This window comes from Sorex araneus, chromosome 2, assembly GCF_027595985.1.
Source record: "Sorex araneus isolate mSorAra2 chromosome 2, mSorAra2.pri, whole genome shotgun sequence".
Classification (NCBI taxonomy): Eukaryota; Metazoa; Chordata; class Mammalia; order Eulipotyphla; family Soricidae; genus Sorex; species Sorex araneus.
In genome coordinates, this window is record NC_073303.1 from 132,084,022 (window position 1) to 132,101,757 (window position 17,736).

Sequence of the window (17,736 nt, forward strand, 5' to 3'; positions counted from 1 at the left end):
CTAGGCCAATAGTACTGTGAAAGAGGTGCCTTTGGCTAGGGCCTGTGGAGCAGGAACAGTCTGGTGGCTTGGCAGCTTGGCAGGTTTGGTTGTGGAGCTATGCTGCTGCTGTGTTGGGTGTGGCTACTGTGCTTTCAGGCAGAAAGGGGATCCTGTCTGTCCCCATTCCAAGAAGCACCCAGACTTCTCAGCTTGGACCAATCTACCTGGAAAGAGTAGGGGGTATTGTGTTCTTACAGAGATTAGTTGTGGAGTTGGGCCATTTCCTTTTTAAAAATTATTTTTTATATAACTAAAGAACCATGAGTTACAAAGTTATTGATAGTTGAGTTTTAGGCACACAAAATCTCAACACTAATCCTACCAGCAGTGTCAATTTTCCTCTACTCGTGCTTCCTACCCTCCCGTCTCTCACTTGGATGGGCACGGTACACAGTGGGTGGTTGCAGTTCAGATCCCCTGTGGTCAGTGCTGCTGACTCTGAGCTTTGGATGTATGGCTGTCCACTCCCCCACAGCACAGGTGCAACCAAGACCCCACCCTGTCCCCCATTATTTCCCTTTCTCACCCTCTTTCTTCCCTTGATTTCTTCCTTCTCTCTGGCCTTCTCATTTCTAAACTTTGGGATCAGGAGTGTTCTAGGCCTCCCCCCTCTTACTACATTATATTACTTGATCCAGTTATTCTGTATATCACAGGTAAGTGAGATCATGTTGTGTATTTGTCTTTCTTTACTCAGCATGATAGCTTCCAATGCCAACCAGGTTGTAGCAAATCATGATTTCATTGTTCCTTGCAGCTGCATAGTATTCATCTGTATGTATATATACCTCATCTCATAACTCATTTATCTGTCATGGGACACCTAAAATGATTCTATATTTTAGCTGTTGTTTAAGTAGAGCAGTGAATAATTGTGGATACATCTTTTTAAATGAATACTTCTAAGTCCTAGGGTAGATGCCCAGAATCGGAATTGTGGGGTCCTGTGTCCGCTCAATCTCAGGGACTCTCTATACTGTTTTCTTCAGGGGTTGAGCCAGCAACATTCCCACCAGCAGTGGGTGAGAGTTCCTTCTTCACCATATCTTGGCCAATATAGATTGTTCCTGCTATTTTTGATATGTGCCATTCTCACTGATGTGAGATGGTATTTTATTGTGATCTTGTTTAGGTTTACCTGACTGATAACTGATGCTGAGCACTTTTTTTATGTACCTACTAGCCATTTGCTTGTTGTCTTCTGAGAAGTGCCTGCTCATTTTCTCTCCCCATTTTTTTTTTCATCTGGACTTTATTGATCTAATAAAATTACATTAAGAATTGAAATGAATTATACATTATTGTGCTCATGTTTCCCCCATACAAAGTTCGAGAACCCATCCCTTCACCAGTGCCCATCCTCTACCACCAGTAAACCCAGCATCTCTCCCACCCTCCCCAGTCCCGTCTCCCCCCCACCCTATACTGCCACTATGGCAGGGTATTCCTTTTTGTTCTCTCTCTCTGATTAGGTGTTGTGGTTTGCAATAAAGGTGTTGAGTGGCCATTGTGTTCAGGCTCTAGTCTACATTCGGCATGCATCACCCTTTCCCCACATGACTTCCGACCACATTTTACTTGGTGTTCCCTTCTCTGAGTTGCCCAGAATGAGAGACCAGCCTTCAAGCCATGGAGTCAACCTCCTGGTACTTATTTCTACTATTCTTGGGTGTTAGTCTCCTAGTCTACTATTCTATATTCCACAGATGAGTGCAATCTTTCTATGTCTGTCTCTCTCTTTCTGACTCATTTCACTTAGCATGATACTTTCCATGCCGATCCACTTATATGCAAACTTCATGACCTCATTTTTTCTAACAGCTGTGTAGTATTCCATTGTATAGATGTACCAAAGTTTCTTCAACCAGTCATCTGTTCTAGGGCACTCAGGTTTTTTCCAGATTCTGGCTATTGTAAACAGTGCTGCGATGAACATATAAGTGCATATGTCATTTCGACTATACTTTTTTGCTTCTCTGGGATATATTCCCAGCAGTGATATTGCTGGGTCAAATGGGAGATCAACCTCTAGTTTTTTGAGAATCGTCCATATTGTTTTCCAAAAGGGCTGAACTAGTTGGCATTCCCACCAGCAGTGTAGAAGGGTCCCTTTCTCCCCACATCCTCTCCAACAGAGGTTGCTTTTGTTCTTTTGGATGTGTGCTAGTCTCTGTGGTGTGAGGTGGTATCTCATGGTTGTTTTGATCTGCATCTTCCTGATGATTAGTGATGTAGAGCACTTTTTCATGTGCCTTTTGGCCATTCATATCTCTTCCTTGGGAAAGTTTCTGTTAATTTCTTCGCCCCATTTTTTGATGGGGTTGGGTGTTTTCTTCTTGTAGAGTTCAACCAGTGCTTTATATACCCTTGATATCAACCCCTTATCTGATGGGTATTGTGTAAATATCCTTTCCCATTCTGTAGATAGTCTTTGTATTCTGGTCACTGTATCTTTTGCGGTGCAGAAGCTTTTTAGTTTAATGTAGTCCCATTTGTTGATCTCTGTTTTTACTAGATTGCTTAGTTCCGTGTCATCTTTGAAGATACCTTTATCTTCAATATCGTGGAGGATTTTGCCGACCTTGTCTTCAATGTACCTTATGGTTTGTGGTCTGATGTTGAGGTCTTTAATCCATTTTGATCTGACTTTTGTGCATGGTGTCAGGTCCAATGCTGCATCCATATCCTCCCTTAATTTATTGGATGTTCGCTCCATAGTTGCTTTGAGTTCTTCAACCATCTTCATGATTTCCTCTCTGAATTCTTTATCAGAGAGGAGACTATATTTCTGGGGAGTCATTGCTGGGGTTGCAGAGATCCTCCCTTCCATCTCTGCTGGTGGTGGGGATTTTCGCTGTTTCTTCTTGTTGATATGGGTTTTACTATTAGGCGCTCTCCTTAGCTTGAGAGGGGTCTCAAGAGAAAGCATGGGGCTATGATCTTTTTAGAAAGGACTCTATGTGCGGCTCGATGAGTTCATTAACAGTCTTTGTGAAATGAGGATAGGCTAGGTCAGTTGACTATTAACGTAAAGTGACTAAGATGACCAGTATTCTTCAGAGGGATAGATTCTATTGATTAAGGCCAGAGCACAATGCATTGAGTGGGGAAAATATCTTCGGCAGGCAGCGTGAGCAGCCGCCGCTCCAGAAGGAGGCCATGCCCCCTTTTGAGGCCACGCCCCCTTACGTGTGGACACGCCCCTTACAACCTGATAGAGATGGGAGGGGTCAGGCCCGCCACAGGGAGACTCAGAGGCGCGAGTCGGAGAGGGTCTGGGGTCTCCGGGGCCCCAGGCCGTGGCCGCCTGGGAATCCGAGCGCTCTTCCACAGTGGGCCGGGTCCGAGAGGGAGAGTGCCAATCACCTGGTAGAGATGGAGGGGTCAGGCCCACCGCAGGGAGACTCAGAGGTGCGAGAGGGTCGAGAGGGTCGGAGTCTGGGGTCTCCGGGGCCCCAGGCCGTGGCCGCGGGGGGGATCCGAGCTCTCTTCCGCAGGGGGCAGGGTCCGAGAGGGAGAGTGCTCTCCCTATTTTTTTTGATAGGGCTCTTCAGTATTTTTAAGTTGACCTTTGTGAGTACTTTATATATCCTAGATATCAACCCTTTGTTGATGTGTTGAATGCAAATGTTTTTTCTTGTTCTGCTAGCTGTCTTTTAGTTTTAGCCTGTGTTTCTTTTACCATGTAGAAATTCTTATGTAGTCCCATTTGTTTACTTTTTATTTTGTTGCCTTTACAGTAGTATCAGATCATTAAAGACTCCTTTGAGGTCCAGATCTTGAAGTGTTCTGCCTATATTTTCCTTGGTGTGCTTTATAGTTTCTGGTCAGATTTCATGGTCTTTGATCCACTTTGAGTTGCCTTTTGTGTGAGGTATAAGATACGGATCTACCTTTAATTTCTTACATGTAGTTATCCAGTTTTCCCAACCCCAGTTGTTGAAGAGCCTGCTTATATCCATTTTGTGTTCTCAGCTCCCTTATTGAAGATTAACTGTCCGTCTGGATGTGGTCTTGGTGTTTGGCCTTGAGCCCTGATTCGAAGTTATTCTTTATCCCAGTGTCCTGCAGTGCTGGTCACTATGAGCTGGGCCATTCTTTGTGCTCAAAAGATCCAAATCTTGATTTGGCAACTTACATGTCCAGTCTAGGACATTCTCTTGTGTTGTTTTGATCATTTCATCTCTTCACAAACTGTTCAGGGACCACCAGGGCTACACTCAGTGTAGCTCAATCTCAGGGGACTCTCAGTACTGTTTTCTTCAGGGGTTGAGCCAGCAACTGTTTGTGCCAGGGACTAAATTTGGGGCCTTGAGCATGCACGGCCTTTGAGCCCTTGAGCTGTCTCTCGTAGTTTCCTTTGTCCATTTCCTCCACCTTCTATTCTTTCTCTCTTTTAAAAATTTTGGATCTCACCCCACATCTCAGGGCTGCTTCTGGTTCAGTAGCTGCTTCCCGCAGTACTCAGAGGACCATGCAATGCCAGCGGCCCAGTCTGGGGCTCCTGCAAGCAAAGCTGTGCTCCAATCCTTTCCTGGCTATTCTTTTTCCTTTGGATATCCTTTTATTTAGATTTTGAACTTTCTATACTGATCCTCTGTTTTATTTTTCTCTTTTAAAATTGTTACTCATTTTTAAATTTTATTTTAGGCACCATGGTTCACAGTACTCTTAATGATAGGTTTCATGCAAATAGTGTGCCAACCCCACCCCCAACAGAATGTTTATTTCTTTTTATTTTTTCACTTTTGTTTTCCAGTTTTTGGTCTTTGATCTCTATTCTAGATTTCCTGAACTTTACAAACTTCATCTTTGCTATTGTAATTTTAATTATGACAAATATTTGTTGATATTATTTGACCCCATATGTGGCATGGGATCACATAAAAATCAAATTTAATTTAAATAATAAACATTGGAAGAATGGGTTAAGTTTCTTTTATTTTCTTTCTTTTTTTTTGGGGGGGGGGTTTAGGTCACACGCAGTGATGCTCATGGGTTATTCCTGGCTCTGCACTCAGGAATTACTCCTGGCAATGCTTGGGGGACCAGGTGTAATGCTGGGAATCGAGCCTGGGTCGGCCGTGTGCAAGATAAATGCCCTACCTGTTGTGCTATCACTCCAGCCCCTGGGTTAAGTTTCTTGGCCAGGGAGATAATAAATACATCTGACTTAAAATTTTCCAAAAAGGACTTGACGGACTGAAAATGTCTAAATTAAAAAGAACGGAAGGAAGGGAGGGAGGGAGGGAAAGGAAGGAGGGAAAGGAAGGAAGGAAGGAGGGGAAGGAAGGAGGGGAAGGAAGGAGGGGAAGGAGGGGAAGGAAGGAGGGGAAGGAAGGAAGGAAGGAAGGAAGGAAGGAAGGAAGGAAGGAAGGAAGGAAGGAAGGAAGGAAGGAAGGAAGGAAGGAAGGAAGGAAGGAAGGAAGGAAACTATGACTTCGTGCGTGGACTTGATCTGTGGCACCAAACAAAATAGATTGATTGTAAACAATCTCAAGGTTGTTTTTTTTTTTTTTTTTGCTTTTTGGGTCACACCCGGCAATGCACAGTGGTTACTTCTGGCTCTGCACTCAGGAATTACTCCTGGCAGTGCTCAGGGGATCATATGGGATGCTGGGAATTGAACCCAGGTTGGCCGAGTGCAAGGCAAATGCCCTACCCGATATGCTATTGCTCCAGCCGCAAGACTCTCAGTATTAATTCCTTATAATTACTGTTAAAAAAATGTTTTTTTTTAGCTTTTGGTCATAACCAGTGGTGCTCAGGGCCTGCTGCTATCTCTGAACTCAGGAATCACTCCTGGTGGTATTCAGGGGAACTATGCGCAGTGCCAGGGATTGAGCTGGGTTCAGCTGCATGCAAGGCAAGCACCTTCACCCCATCTCTCCAGCCCCCTACTTGGGAATTAATGGAATACTTTCTTCATCTCCTGGCATCTTCATCTGTATAAGTGGTCTTATAAACTACACCTCATAGCCCTGAAGCCAGGCCTTCTGAGAGAGTGGCCAGGACAGTAGTAGAAGAAATCATTTGATCATTTGAAATCTTTTTTTTTTTTTTCTGGCCAGATGAATGAATGATTGACATAATCACAGATTTTCTCCAGAGCCGTGGTCACTGGGATCACCTCAAGAAACTTAGAGACACAGTGCCCTCTCACCTAGACCAGTTGATGAGAATCACATGGAGCAGGTCCCCCAGAGCTGCACATTTCCAGACTTGACACTGAAATGCTGCAGGATTCAGAGAAGTTCCTTGTTTCTGAACTGGCAGTCTTCAGGGCTCACTTCAGGTCACTGGGAGCTTGTCGGAAACGAGAGCTTCAGCCTAGTCCCACTGCTCTGGAATTGGAATCTGCATTCAGGCAGCATCCTCAGGTGATCTGTATGTGCCTTCAAATTTGAAACCATTTCCGCTTTTTCCCACCCAACAAATCTGCAGTGCACACTGTGGATCAGATTCAACTGGGTGGAGTGGGCGATGGATCTATTGAAATTTTTGTCTTCTATCATGTTTGTAATATTTTGTTCCCCTTACTTAAAAAATTTTTTTTAATTCTTATTTTGAGGCCACAGATCTGAGGATATAGTTTATGAAGTTGTGTTTCTTGTAGCTGTTGCTTGGTTTTGCTTTCTCCATATTAGAGGCTTTTCTTGGGTGATTGGGTAGTGTTTTTGTTCTTTTTTTATAGGCAGGGAAATACAGCACTAGGGGCCTTGCTGATAGAGCTTCTTTGTACATGACCTGGATAGAGTATTTACTGGGAACCCAGTGTTGGTATCTTTTTTTCTTGCTTCAGAAGCCGCAGGAGACACTCTTGTCTCCAGCTGGGACTTTTGTCTTTCAAAAACACCTCATGATTCCTTTGGTGTTTGGGGAAGGAGTGAAATTTCGTACACATGTAGAATCTTTTCTCTTTGGGGGGGGTGGGGAGGTGGGGGGAGGGGGGAGGTCTCCATTTTATCCATTTTATCTTTAAACTGCTGCCCAGAATGTATGAGTACAGAATGTACATGAAATAAATGTGGTGTTTATTTCATGAGTAAGACTGCAGCTCTGCCCTTTGGAGGCATCATCCGAAGCCTAAAATGATTAAATATTTTATGCAGCATGCTTTACAATACTATTGATGGTAGGGTTTCACGCATGTGATGTTCCAACACTATGCCCCCCACCACAAGCCCCTCACCACCATGTATACTCCCCTAATCCTTTCCCAGATATGCATAGTTCTAAAGACCAGTTCTTAGTCCTTTGACCATTTGCTTCTTCATATCCCACATATGAGAGACATCCTTCTGTATCTGTCCCCAGTCTGCCATCTTAGCCTGTATTCTGAATCCTGGCTTTGTCTCTTCCTCTCTGGGCTCCTCCCTGCCCGTAGAACAGGAATGATCTAGGGAGTCAAGAGCCACATCTCTCCTACCTTCCTGGGAACTTAGGAGTACAACTTCTGCTCCTCGTTTTCCCCGAGCCCCTGTGTATGTGAGTGTGAGGCCAGCAGAGAGAGGTGGTGAGGGCTGCTTCCTCCCTCAGCAGCTCTACCGCCAGAGCATCCTGGTGCCAGGGGCCCTAACTGGGTGGGGACACATTGGTGGTGGTGGTGGGGGGGTCTTCTCTTTGCCTGCCAGAGCTGCTCCTCCAGGTCTGGAGGGAATCTTCCTCTTCCTGAACTGCACCTCTTTCCAAGATCCACTTCCTCACGACAGTGGGGCCTGGGAGAGCTGCATCTGCCCTTCCTTAGGGACTGCTGCCCCTTTCCCCTCCTCCCCCATCGTTACACTTGCGGCTTGCTCTGGGAATGAGCCCCATGTGCACTCAGCCCATTGAGCCTTGCTCCAGTCCTGTTGCTTCCATCTGTAAATACATGGGCAGGATAGAGTGAGATTTTTGTGTTCAGTGTCTGTGAGTGCCTGACCCCACTCCCAGGTTTAGACCCTTCCTCATCTGGGCTCTGCCTCCTGGAAGTTCCTGGCTCTTGGGGTTCTGGAGTAGGCCTGGTTTTGAGGTCAGGCATCCCTCCAGACTAAGTACTCTAAATTTACAGCTCTGTGTCCTTGCCCCACCCCAGCTTCTGGGCCTAATAATAGACCCCTTCAACTGGAAGCTCTCTCAGAGGGTGAGGCCTGAACCAGCTTGGGAATGTCTATTCACTGGGAGGTGGATCCTTTCCCTTCCCAGGGGCTCACTGGCAGGCGTTGGGGTTGTGCTGAGGCCTAGGCCAGAGGTTGGACAGGAGGCCGCTCTCTAAGGCACTTAGCATCCCAGCCCTGGCTCCTGGAAGTGCCTGGCGTACATGCGTGCATGCCTGGTAGCTGCAGGAGTTTCCCCTCTGTCATGCCCAGTGGGGAAGTGCTCCTGGGCGTGCTCTCAGAGTCATGTCTCGGTAGGTGCAGGCCCCAACTTCGGCTTGTAGCTCATGAAAGAACTACAAAATGCTTCCAAGTTTTGGTTCATTTGAAGAAGAGTTGGGTTTAATGTTAAGCACCCCAATGACCCGGGACTAGACCACCTGTGATGATTTTGACAGCTTTTCTTTCTATGAGAGCCCTTGCTTTTCTCAGTTAGGAATAATGGGCGTGGGGAGACCAAGCAGGCTTATTCCTAATGTCCGCTGGAGCAGAGGTGTCACCAGCTCACAGAGAAAAGGGGGCCTCTTTTCTCCTAGAACAAAGACTTGAATTCCCTTTTAGAAGGTTCTTGTCAGATGCTGCCTTTAAGGTGCAACAGGTGTCCAGGTGTCACTTTAAAGTACATAAAGCATCAATATTGCAAACCACAATGGCCAAAAGGTTGGGGGGGGTGGAGAGAGAGAGAAAGAGAGAGAAGAAAAGTGCCTGCCATAGAGGTAGGCAGGGGGTGGAAGTTGGAGTGTGCTAGGAGGGAAACTGGGGACACTGGTGCTGGGAAATGCACACTGGTGGAGGGATGGGGATTGGAATACTGACTGAAATCCAATCATGAACAGCTTTGTAAGGGTCTGTCTCACAGTGATTCAATAAAAGTGTTACAAAAAAAAAGTCCACAAAGCCCCACAGAGGTGCCTGGGCTCCCCTAAAGGAAGTTAATATGCCATATTAACTCCCATGGCGTTAATATGCCGTGTTTGGGCAATGATGTCATTAATGAGAGTCAGGCCATGATGGATAGTTTAAGAAATTTTTTTTTCTTTTCGGGTCACACCCGGCGATGCACAGGGGTTACTCCTGGCTCTGCACTCAGGAATTACTCCTGGCGGTGCTGGGGGACCATATGGGATGCTGGGAATTGAACCTGGGTTGGCCACGTGCAAGGCAAATGCCCTACCCACTGTGCTATCGCTCCAGCCCCTTGTTTAAGTAATTTTAATTTGTTGGTTTTCACATATACTATTATGTGTTCATAACATTCCTGGCTTCAGATGTTATTTTAACAAAATAACATGGGAAGCCTGGCGAAAAAGAATCTTCTTGAGTGGGAAACAGGAATTTGCAGCAATGACCATTGACTCAGGTCTTGAGAGGCGTACAAGGGGTTTGTACTACTGCCAGACAGGAATGTCAGGAAGATAGTAGATGGAAGACACAGGCCAGATTAAATGGCTGGGGAACTTTGGGGAGCTTGGTCCCGTCTAGAGCACCGCCAGGAGGACTGCTGGGTGTGCCCTCCAAGCGAACCTGAGTTGGGTATGTTCAGGGAAGGGGCAATGTTTGACTGAGTTGGAGTCTGGCATTGGGAAGAAGAGTAAGAAAGGAGTGGTCCTGAGGGCCTCAGGTTTGACTCAGTGAGCAGTCCCAGAGGATGTTGATAAAGGGGGCCTTCAGGTCAGGGTGCAGGGGTGAACAGAACAATAGGAAATGACTCGCCTGCACTGTGCTAAGTGTGCTACTCATTATCTTGTTGAATCTGCATTCTCTGAAGGAGGTGCTATTTATCCCTGTTTCACAGAGGAGGAAATTAAGGCTTAGAAGTAAGTCATTTGCCCAGAAGTTGTCCAACTGGAAAGTGGCCATGCCAAGGCTTCAGCCCAGGTGTCTTTGGGATAAAGAAGAAACCAGAACAAGGTTTTGTAACCTGTTCAGAGGGGAAGGTAGGGAATCACCACTGGGACCAGGGTCCCAGTGAGGTGGCTGATGTTAGCTTGCAGGTTTTCAGTCACGTTCTGGAAATGCACCCCAAATTGATGGGTGCTGAATGGCTGTACTTGGACCTGGCTTTTAGTGGTATGTGCGCAGCTGCCCTGGTAAAGCTGGCTTGGGTCTGGAGGACGTGAGTGGACTCAGCTTGTGTGGGGTTCCTAGTGGCGAAGTCTGAGCAGTGAGTAGGAGACCCGAGACAGTGGAGCATCTACTGAGAGGGAAGGAGGAGGCAGTTCAGAGGTCTTGGGAAATAACAACAGTTAGTAAGAGTGGGGAGGCTTTGGGGCTGAGCCTGCCAAGAAGTCTGTCCTCGGGGCTGGGAGAGTGGGCCCTGGTGTCGGAGCTGGAGAGGCTGTGTCTGAATCGCCCCGTCTGTGCCTTGGCCTGGAGCCAGCCTCCTCCCCAGACCAGTGTGCTGTAAGACTCAGGCTGGCCTGCAGCTGTGGGCCTGCCTGTGCAGATCCCTCCAAGACGAGGCCTGAGTTCCCAGGGGCTGTGTGTGGTGGGCAGGCCTGGATGACCCGCTGGCTAGAAGTGGAGCTCAAAGCCCCCCTTCTTGAACCAGGATATTTTTTCTCTGTGTTGAAGAGGAGAGGCCTGGCCTGCAAGTGTGGCTGGCATATATTCCTGAGAATACGGTAGGTTGTTTTGGAAAAATCCTCTTGGCCGGAACTTACATGTCATGTCTGCTCCTCAGTGTGGATTTGTCACTTTACTGATGCTGTGGGGGAGATAGGAGCAGTGAGGGGCCAAAGAGAGAGGCTGTCACTGCTAGAAGAAAGCAAGTTAGCAACAAACAGGGTGTGTCAGTGGGGTGAGCCACCCCACCCCCTACCCCAGGTCCTGCACCTAACACCAGGATGGTTGGCAGGGATAGGGAGGGTCTTAGGGTGGCCTAGAGGGGAGTAAGAGGAGATGGAATTTGGGCCAGACTCATCCTGCCCATTTGGAAAAGGGAACTCTTTGGGGGTCCGGCAACTGCTCCCTAAACAGGTTTCAGCAGTAGGGCAATAGTAAGCTGCGGAAGTCTCTGCCGGAATAGACTCCCTCCCTGTCAGGCCGCAGTGCCCTCTTGGGTCCCAAACATTACCCCTGTGTGTGTGTGTGTCGGGGGGGGGGGGGGGGGTGAGGGTGTATGTTGGGGTGTGTATGTGTAGGGGTGTGTGCAGAGGCGTGGTGTGTGGGGGTGTATTGTGTGGGTGTTCCCCGCGTCCCCCAGCGCAGGAAGTGGGAGCCTGCCCTGAGCTCAGTCCTGAATACCTGTGCTGAGGAGTGGGCGGATGCCTCGGATGCCAGTGGAATGAGAGGGTTGCGTGGGTGCCTGCGGGCTCCTGGGCTGTGGGGGAGGAGGCGCCTGTGCGTTGTTTCCGCGTGGGGGCTGCCGGGCCTCAGCCTGGGCACATGTCGTGGGGCTGGGGTAGTGGCCGCTCAGCCACGGAGAGGTCAGCCGAGCCGTCTGTTGTCAGCTGCTAGTGCACGACCTGTGGCCACGAAGGGCCCATCCCGCCGTGTACACCTTGCGCAGGTGGGTGTCACAGCCAGGCCAGAGGGAGCGGGGGCCCGGCCCAGCTGCAGGGTGGCTGCAGACGAGACCCCCGCCCTGCCCCGCCTCCCCTGCGCTATGTGTTGGGGGATGGGCTGGGGGAGGGGCGTGGGCAGGGAGGGGTTGGGGGAGGGGCACCGCAACCCCTGCTGGGGGAGGGAGGTCCCTGGACAGTACCCTGGCCGGGTGTCAGTGTCTCCAGGTGGGGGCTGCCCGGTGGCCCGCTCCCTGGGCGGCAGGGGGCAGCAGCCGCTGGCCTAGATGACCAATCCCCCACCCCCTCCGCACACCTCCGCCCGCTCCCGCTCCCGCTGCGCTGCTCGGGCTCGTCAGCGCGTGGGGGAGGGGGACGCAGGACGCGCGCTGGGGGGGTGCTGGGGTGGTTGGGTTTGTGGTCGGGTCCGCAGCCCGTGCACCCGCTGCAGACAGCCCTGGCTTCCCGGGACAGGGAAGGCATCCCAGCTGATCTTGGCCTGACCTCCGCCTGCCCACTACCCGGGACCCCAGACTAACGACTCACATGGACTGCAGGGAGGCTGGACCCAGAGGATTCCGTGTGACAGGGAGGAGACAGTTGCTAAGACTGTCCCCAGCGCTCATCCCTGCCCCAGGCTCTGACCAAGAAGTACCTTTTCCTCTGGTACCTTGGTGACGGGGCTGGTCAGCGCTGAAGGGCATCATGCAGAGAGCATGGGGGTGGGGGGAGGCCGCCGCCCCAGCCCTCTTCCCAGCTGTCTCCGCGGCTGGCCGCCAGCTAGCTGGCAGGGACCAGGGAGTGTGTGAGGAATGGGTGGGCTTGCAGGCTGGGAGAGCTTCCCCCAGCTGTCAGGTGTGTGGGGCGGGCGGGAGCAGGGCTGGAGCAGCTGGTGCCTTTTGAGGAGGGGCAGAGGGATCATTTGTCCACTCTAGGAACGTAATCTGTGTCTGTGGGGGCTTTTCCAGAAACTCCTGGTAGAGGGGGTGGGAGTCTTGTCTGTGTGTTGGGGGGGTGGAGCCAGGCCCAGTGGTCTGGGGAGGACACCCTAAGTGTGTGGGCGGCACACAGTGCCGTTTCAGGGGAGGGGTGGTGAGCCCCCTCCCCCACTGGGCTGCCCCACTCTGACAGGGTCTCCTGCTTCTGTCGGGCACCTGGGTAACAGGGCCACGTGGGGTCTGAGCCAGGAGCCAGCGCAGCAGAGTATCAGACCCCCACAGAGAAGCCCCTTGGGGCTGGGAGTCCTTCTTTGTCCCCTGCACTAGGCTGGCGAGTCTGCTCCCTGAAGGCCCAGGAGAATCGGCTGTGACTGTGGGGGCTGGGGTGGAAGCTGGAGACAGGGGGCCTTGTGTCTGGGGAGGCAGGGGGGCCGAGTGAGTGGCGGGGAGGAAGAGCCCCATCCCGCAGCCCTCTTGGCAGTGATTCAGAAAGGTCCCTTTTCAGCCTGTCAGAGCCGCTGAGCTGGGGAGGGTAGGAGGCGGGCAGCAGGAGGGCGGGCAGGCTGGCGGGTGGGGGAGCCCCAGAGAAGGACAGGACAGCGGCCGGCCGGCTGCCGCCTGCCAGAGAACAGGGACCGTGGCCCCTGCTCCCTGCTGGCCGTGCCAGCTGTGACAGCAGCTGGGCAGCCCAGAAGAGAGGCCTTCCTCTGTCCTGTTTCCTCTCACCCCTGCCGCTGAGGGCTGGGGGAACGCCTGGAAGCTCAGGAGCTGCCCCACCCCATCCCGCTTCTCAGGCCAGAGCCCCAGGGACCCGGTCAGGGGTCCAGCTCCGTGGAGATGCCAGCAGCTCGCCGGTTCCCTGGCCTGGAGCTCTCCTTCCCTCTCCTGGCCAGACTGCGGCGGCGACTGTACACAGTGAGTGGGGGCGGCTGTAGGCGGGCAGCCCTGGGTCAGCTCCCGAGATGTGCTGGCAGTGCCGAGGAGTCTGGCCACTGTCCTGGCCACTGCATGATTGCTCCTGGGATAGGCGCCAGCCACAATGGCACGGCCAGGTAGGCCGCACATGTCAGAAAGATGTACCCTCTGAGCTGGGGGTGCTGCACCCCAACTTCTTTGTGCTTTGTTGACAGACTGGGGCTGTGGGAATGAGCTGGGGGGGGGGGGCGTGAGGGACCCAGACTCTTCTCAGGCTCCTGCTGTCCTCCCCGACCATGCTCAGGGCAGGGAGTGGGGGTGTGCTGCTGTGCAGACATTTCCTGTGGGGAAAGGAACAGGTTAGATTGTCCTTTTCTTTGGGGGGAAGGGGAGTGGCGGGGAGGCGCACCCAGTGGTGCCCAAGGCTTAGCCCTAGATCTGCACACAGGGATTCCTAATCAGCTTGGAGGACCCTATGGGACGCCAGGGATTGAGCCCGGTCGGCCTACTACAAGGCAAACTCCAGCCTCAGGATTGCTTTTCTGGGCTGCTTCAGGGAAGGTGCCTATGGGTGCTCCCTGCCCTGAACACCCAGGGTGGGCCTGAGAGCTATTTTCACAGCAGCCCACTCCTGCCCCAAGGAGGATGGGGAGCTGAGACTTGGGGACTAGGATTACGAGGAAGGGTCTTGTAGACCTCTTGCCCTGGTGAGTCTAAGAGCCCCTCATTTTAAGTCTGAGCTATCAGGAGGTGGGGTCCCTCTGCTGCTGCTTCCTGGAGATGATCATGGAAATATCCCCCTGACCTGTCCAGAGAGACAGTTCAGGGCGGAACTGGGGTATGGGGGTTACCTTTGGGGTTTCTCAGGAAAGCAGTGGTGCTCATACCCTCTTTTTGGTAACACATTAAGAATAAGTGAATTCACATACATGGTGGAGTGTTGGCTAGTACTGTATTGATATTCTTCATAGATGAGGTGAATAGAAGCAAAACCTGTTCACTATGGGATGGGCTGTGTGTGTGGGGGGGTGGACCCTTGTAACATATAGGAGAAATGAAAGTGATTCTGGCCCTGCAGCTCAAAGGCCTGGAGTACATGCTTTGCATGCAGGGGGCCTGGTTTGTACCCCCTGGCACTGCATGGTCCCCCGAGCACTTCCAGGAGTAACCCCAGAGCCCTGAGCCAGATGAGGCCCCAAACTAAGGAAGCACAGAACTAGTTCTAGCAATTTACATGTTGTGTGTGTGCATGATGGCAGAATGAAGTACTCAGATGTGCTGTCTCAGGTGGAAACCCGCGAAGGCACCGTCTACAAGTCCCGACTAGGTGGGTCGCCACCAGGACATATTTTCAAATGGCAAACAAGTTTTGCTACTTTCTGAACAAAGCAAAGACCAGCTTTCCCGTAGTTCGCACTGCAGTTCCATTCCAGAAAGTGTCAGTGTATTCGAACTGCAGAAGCAGGACGAGGAGAGAGCTCGATAATCGAGCACATATTGCCTGGGTTTGATCTCCAGCACCTCCTGGTTCCTGAGCATCAGACCAGGAGTGGCCCCGGAACAAACAAAAACTAGAAACCTGTAAACGTGCCTTTCTTGCTCATATGTGGATTGGATTCCATTCCAGGGTCACAGGATTTACATGGAATTGTCACCTTCCTGAGTTTGGTTTGTGTGATTTGGGGTAGTGCAGAATGGTCTGTGGTCTCATTCCCAGCCCCCTCTGCCCAGTACCCTCCTGGGACTGTGTACCCCGGGCAGCAGTTTCCAGGCACTGGTCTGCAGGCCAGTTTGCAGCCTTGGGCCTAGGGAGCCGCAGAGCTTTCCCGCAAGTGACCCAGGAACGGTCCCATGGGGTCTCAAGTCTGGACCCCCTCTCAGTTGCCCTGACAGAGGAGTCTGGGTTTGAGCCGAGAGCTTCTTATTGCCTCCAGTCACTCCTGGTCATGCCCGGAACAGCCTGGGCATGTCTCTGCTCCTGGCAGAGTGCAGGGGCAACAGGCCCACCCTTAGCGCACAAGGCTCGAAGTGGGGCTGTGAGGCCTGAGTCGGGGAGGAGGGAGGCTAGGGGCAGCTGTCCTTCCCCCCCCCGCCCGTGTCCTCAGTGGGGACTGTGCAGGGAGTCCCAGGGGGCTGGTTGTCGAGGCGTCTGAGCATGGCCCTGATGTGTGCTGGGCCGGGCTGCTGACTTCAAGGCCCACTGGGCTCTGCAGAGTCGCTGCTAGCCCACGGGCTGCGTGGCTGCCAGTGTGTTTCAGTCTGGCCAGCACATGGTGTGTGTTTCCGTATTTGAATCAGTTGCTGTCGTTAAGGAGTCAGGAGAAGGGGCGTGCTTCATAGGCAGGAAGCCTGGGTCCCATCCCTTGAACCTTATATGGTCCCAAGCACCAGCGAGAGTGACCTCTAAGCCACAAGCTGGGAGTAGCCTCAAAGACTGCTGGGTGTGGCCTTGACGCAAAAAAACATTTTTAAAGGAGGAAAAAAGGGCAGAGGAAATGGGCCGGGGCCAGCAAGACAGCTCAAGGCTGGGAACACTGAGCATGTGTGTTGCTGTATGCTGGAGGCCTAGGTTTCATTCCCGGTACCACATGGTCTCCTGAGCACTGGAACTGGGAGTAGCCCCCAACCCCACTGAGTGAGATTCCCTGCTCCGCCCCCACCCCCAAAACAGTGAGAGAAAGATGAGTGTTAAGTGAAAGCAAGCGGAACCTTGTGGATGATGTGTGAATCTTCGTATGTAGGAAAAACAAAGTCTAGCAGGAGATAGAAAAGAAAGTCATTAATGACAGGGACCGGGAGATTGTGCAGTGGTTAGGACACTTGCCAGCATGCACCTGTCCCTGGTGTCTCTGGGCGCAACCTTGAGCTGCAGTGCTCAGCCACACCTTCAGGCTCCGTTTCCTCACCAGGCTGGTAGAGCAGAACGTCTTGGGGCCTGAGCACAGCTTTGGAGTCATCAGTGGCAGCTGCCTTTGCGGAGGGGAAGCTTGGTGGCTGTGCGTTTGGGGGAAATGACACATTCGAGTCTTCCACACCAAGTGCCTGTGACACCAGCTCCCCCTCGGTCCCCCAACACAGGTCTCAGCCTCGCCACTGAGCCCTGATTCAGCCCTCATGTATTCCCTGTTGCTTTTGGTGCTCGGGACTTACTCCTTGTCATGCTGGGCAGCCATACAATGCTGGGGGTCAGCCTGGGCTGCTGCATGCACTCAGCCTTTTGGGCCCCTCGTACTGCCTTTGTAAGGAAAGTAGCGGTAGGATTGCATGTGAAGATGGAGAGACCTGGTATTTCCTTACAGCTGCTATCTTTGCCCACACCGACCGGTCTCTCCCCAGCACCCCTGCCGCCCTGACTTGCCCTCACGGCAGCCTGTGGGTTCTGGGGTCTGTGGAGAGGCTCCTGAGTGTGGGGTCCCAGAGGCCTGGGGAGCCTTGAAAAGATCCAGTGACTCTGTGTTCCCTCAGGAAATCTATTAGAACTTCAAGAGCAAGAATGTGTCCGTTTTCCTGGAGACGTAGTCTGGTTTTGCTTGGTTGTGGGTGTTTTTTGTTTTTTTTTTTTTAGTGACCCTGGGAGAGTTTCAGGCAGACTAGAGCCTGAAAACAGAGACCTTACTCCAGGGCACTCAGCCAGCTGGATTCTGGGCATCAGCCCCCATCTCTGCCCTGACTCTGCTTGGCTGTTGCAGGGAGGGGGGTGGGAGGGGGTACTGACCGGTCTCTGCAGCCTCCTGAGCTGCCCCTCTCTCACAGAGGCTGGGGAGCGGCGGCATGCAGCCAGAGGAGGGCACGGGCTGGCTGCTGGAGCTGCTGTCGGAGGTGCAGTTGCAGCAGTACTTCCTGCGGCTGCGCGACGACCTCAATGTCACCCGCCTGTCCCACTTTGAGTACGTCAAGAATGAGGACCTGGAGAAGATCGGCATGGGCCGGCCTGGTATGTGGAGAGACTCATCACTTCCCCTTGGCCTTTTACCTCCGCGCCCCTCCCCAGAGAAGGTGTTTCTGTGTATCCTGAGGAGTGCTGGCAGGTCTGGGTTCGAGAAGAATGAGGTGGTTCTTAGCTCCTGGTACTCAAGGTTGGCGCACACTGCTCTGTCCCCTCCCCTGAGAGATGCTGGGCGGGTCTGCTGTGCAGCAGCCGTGCCCCCCGCAGAGAAGGAGCCCACAGGCCGTGGCTGCTGGTCTGTCTCTGGCAGCTCAGGG

At 51.9% G+C, this 17,736-nt stretch overlaps 1 protein-coding gene across 12 annotated transcripts in view; it reads left to right on the forward strand.

Annotated features, from left to right (window-relative positions):
- Positions 1-17,736, forward strand: part of TNK2 (tyrosine kinase non receptor 2) — a 38,401-nt gene that overhangs the window by 7,332 nt on the left and 13,333 nt on the right. For 5 of the 12 annotated variants that reach the window (XM_055125183.1, XM_055125178.1, XM_055125179.1 and 2 more), the window contains one exon: positions 17,287-17,467. In XM_055125183.1, the coding sequence (XP_054981158.1) occupies positions 17,305-17,467 (163 nt within the window). In that variant the 5' untranslated portion in view covers positions 17,287-17,304. Of the gene's footprint in view, positions 1-11,621; positions 11,689-13,415; positions 13,534-17,286; positions 17,468-17,736 lie in introns of those variants that run through there. The other 7 variants (XM_055125176.1, XM_055125175.1, XM_055125181.1 and 4 more) reach the window with 5 other exon arrangements.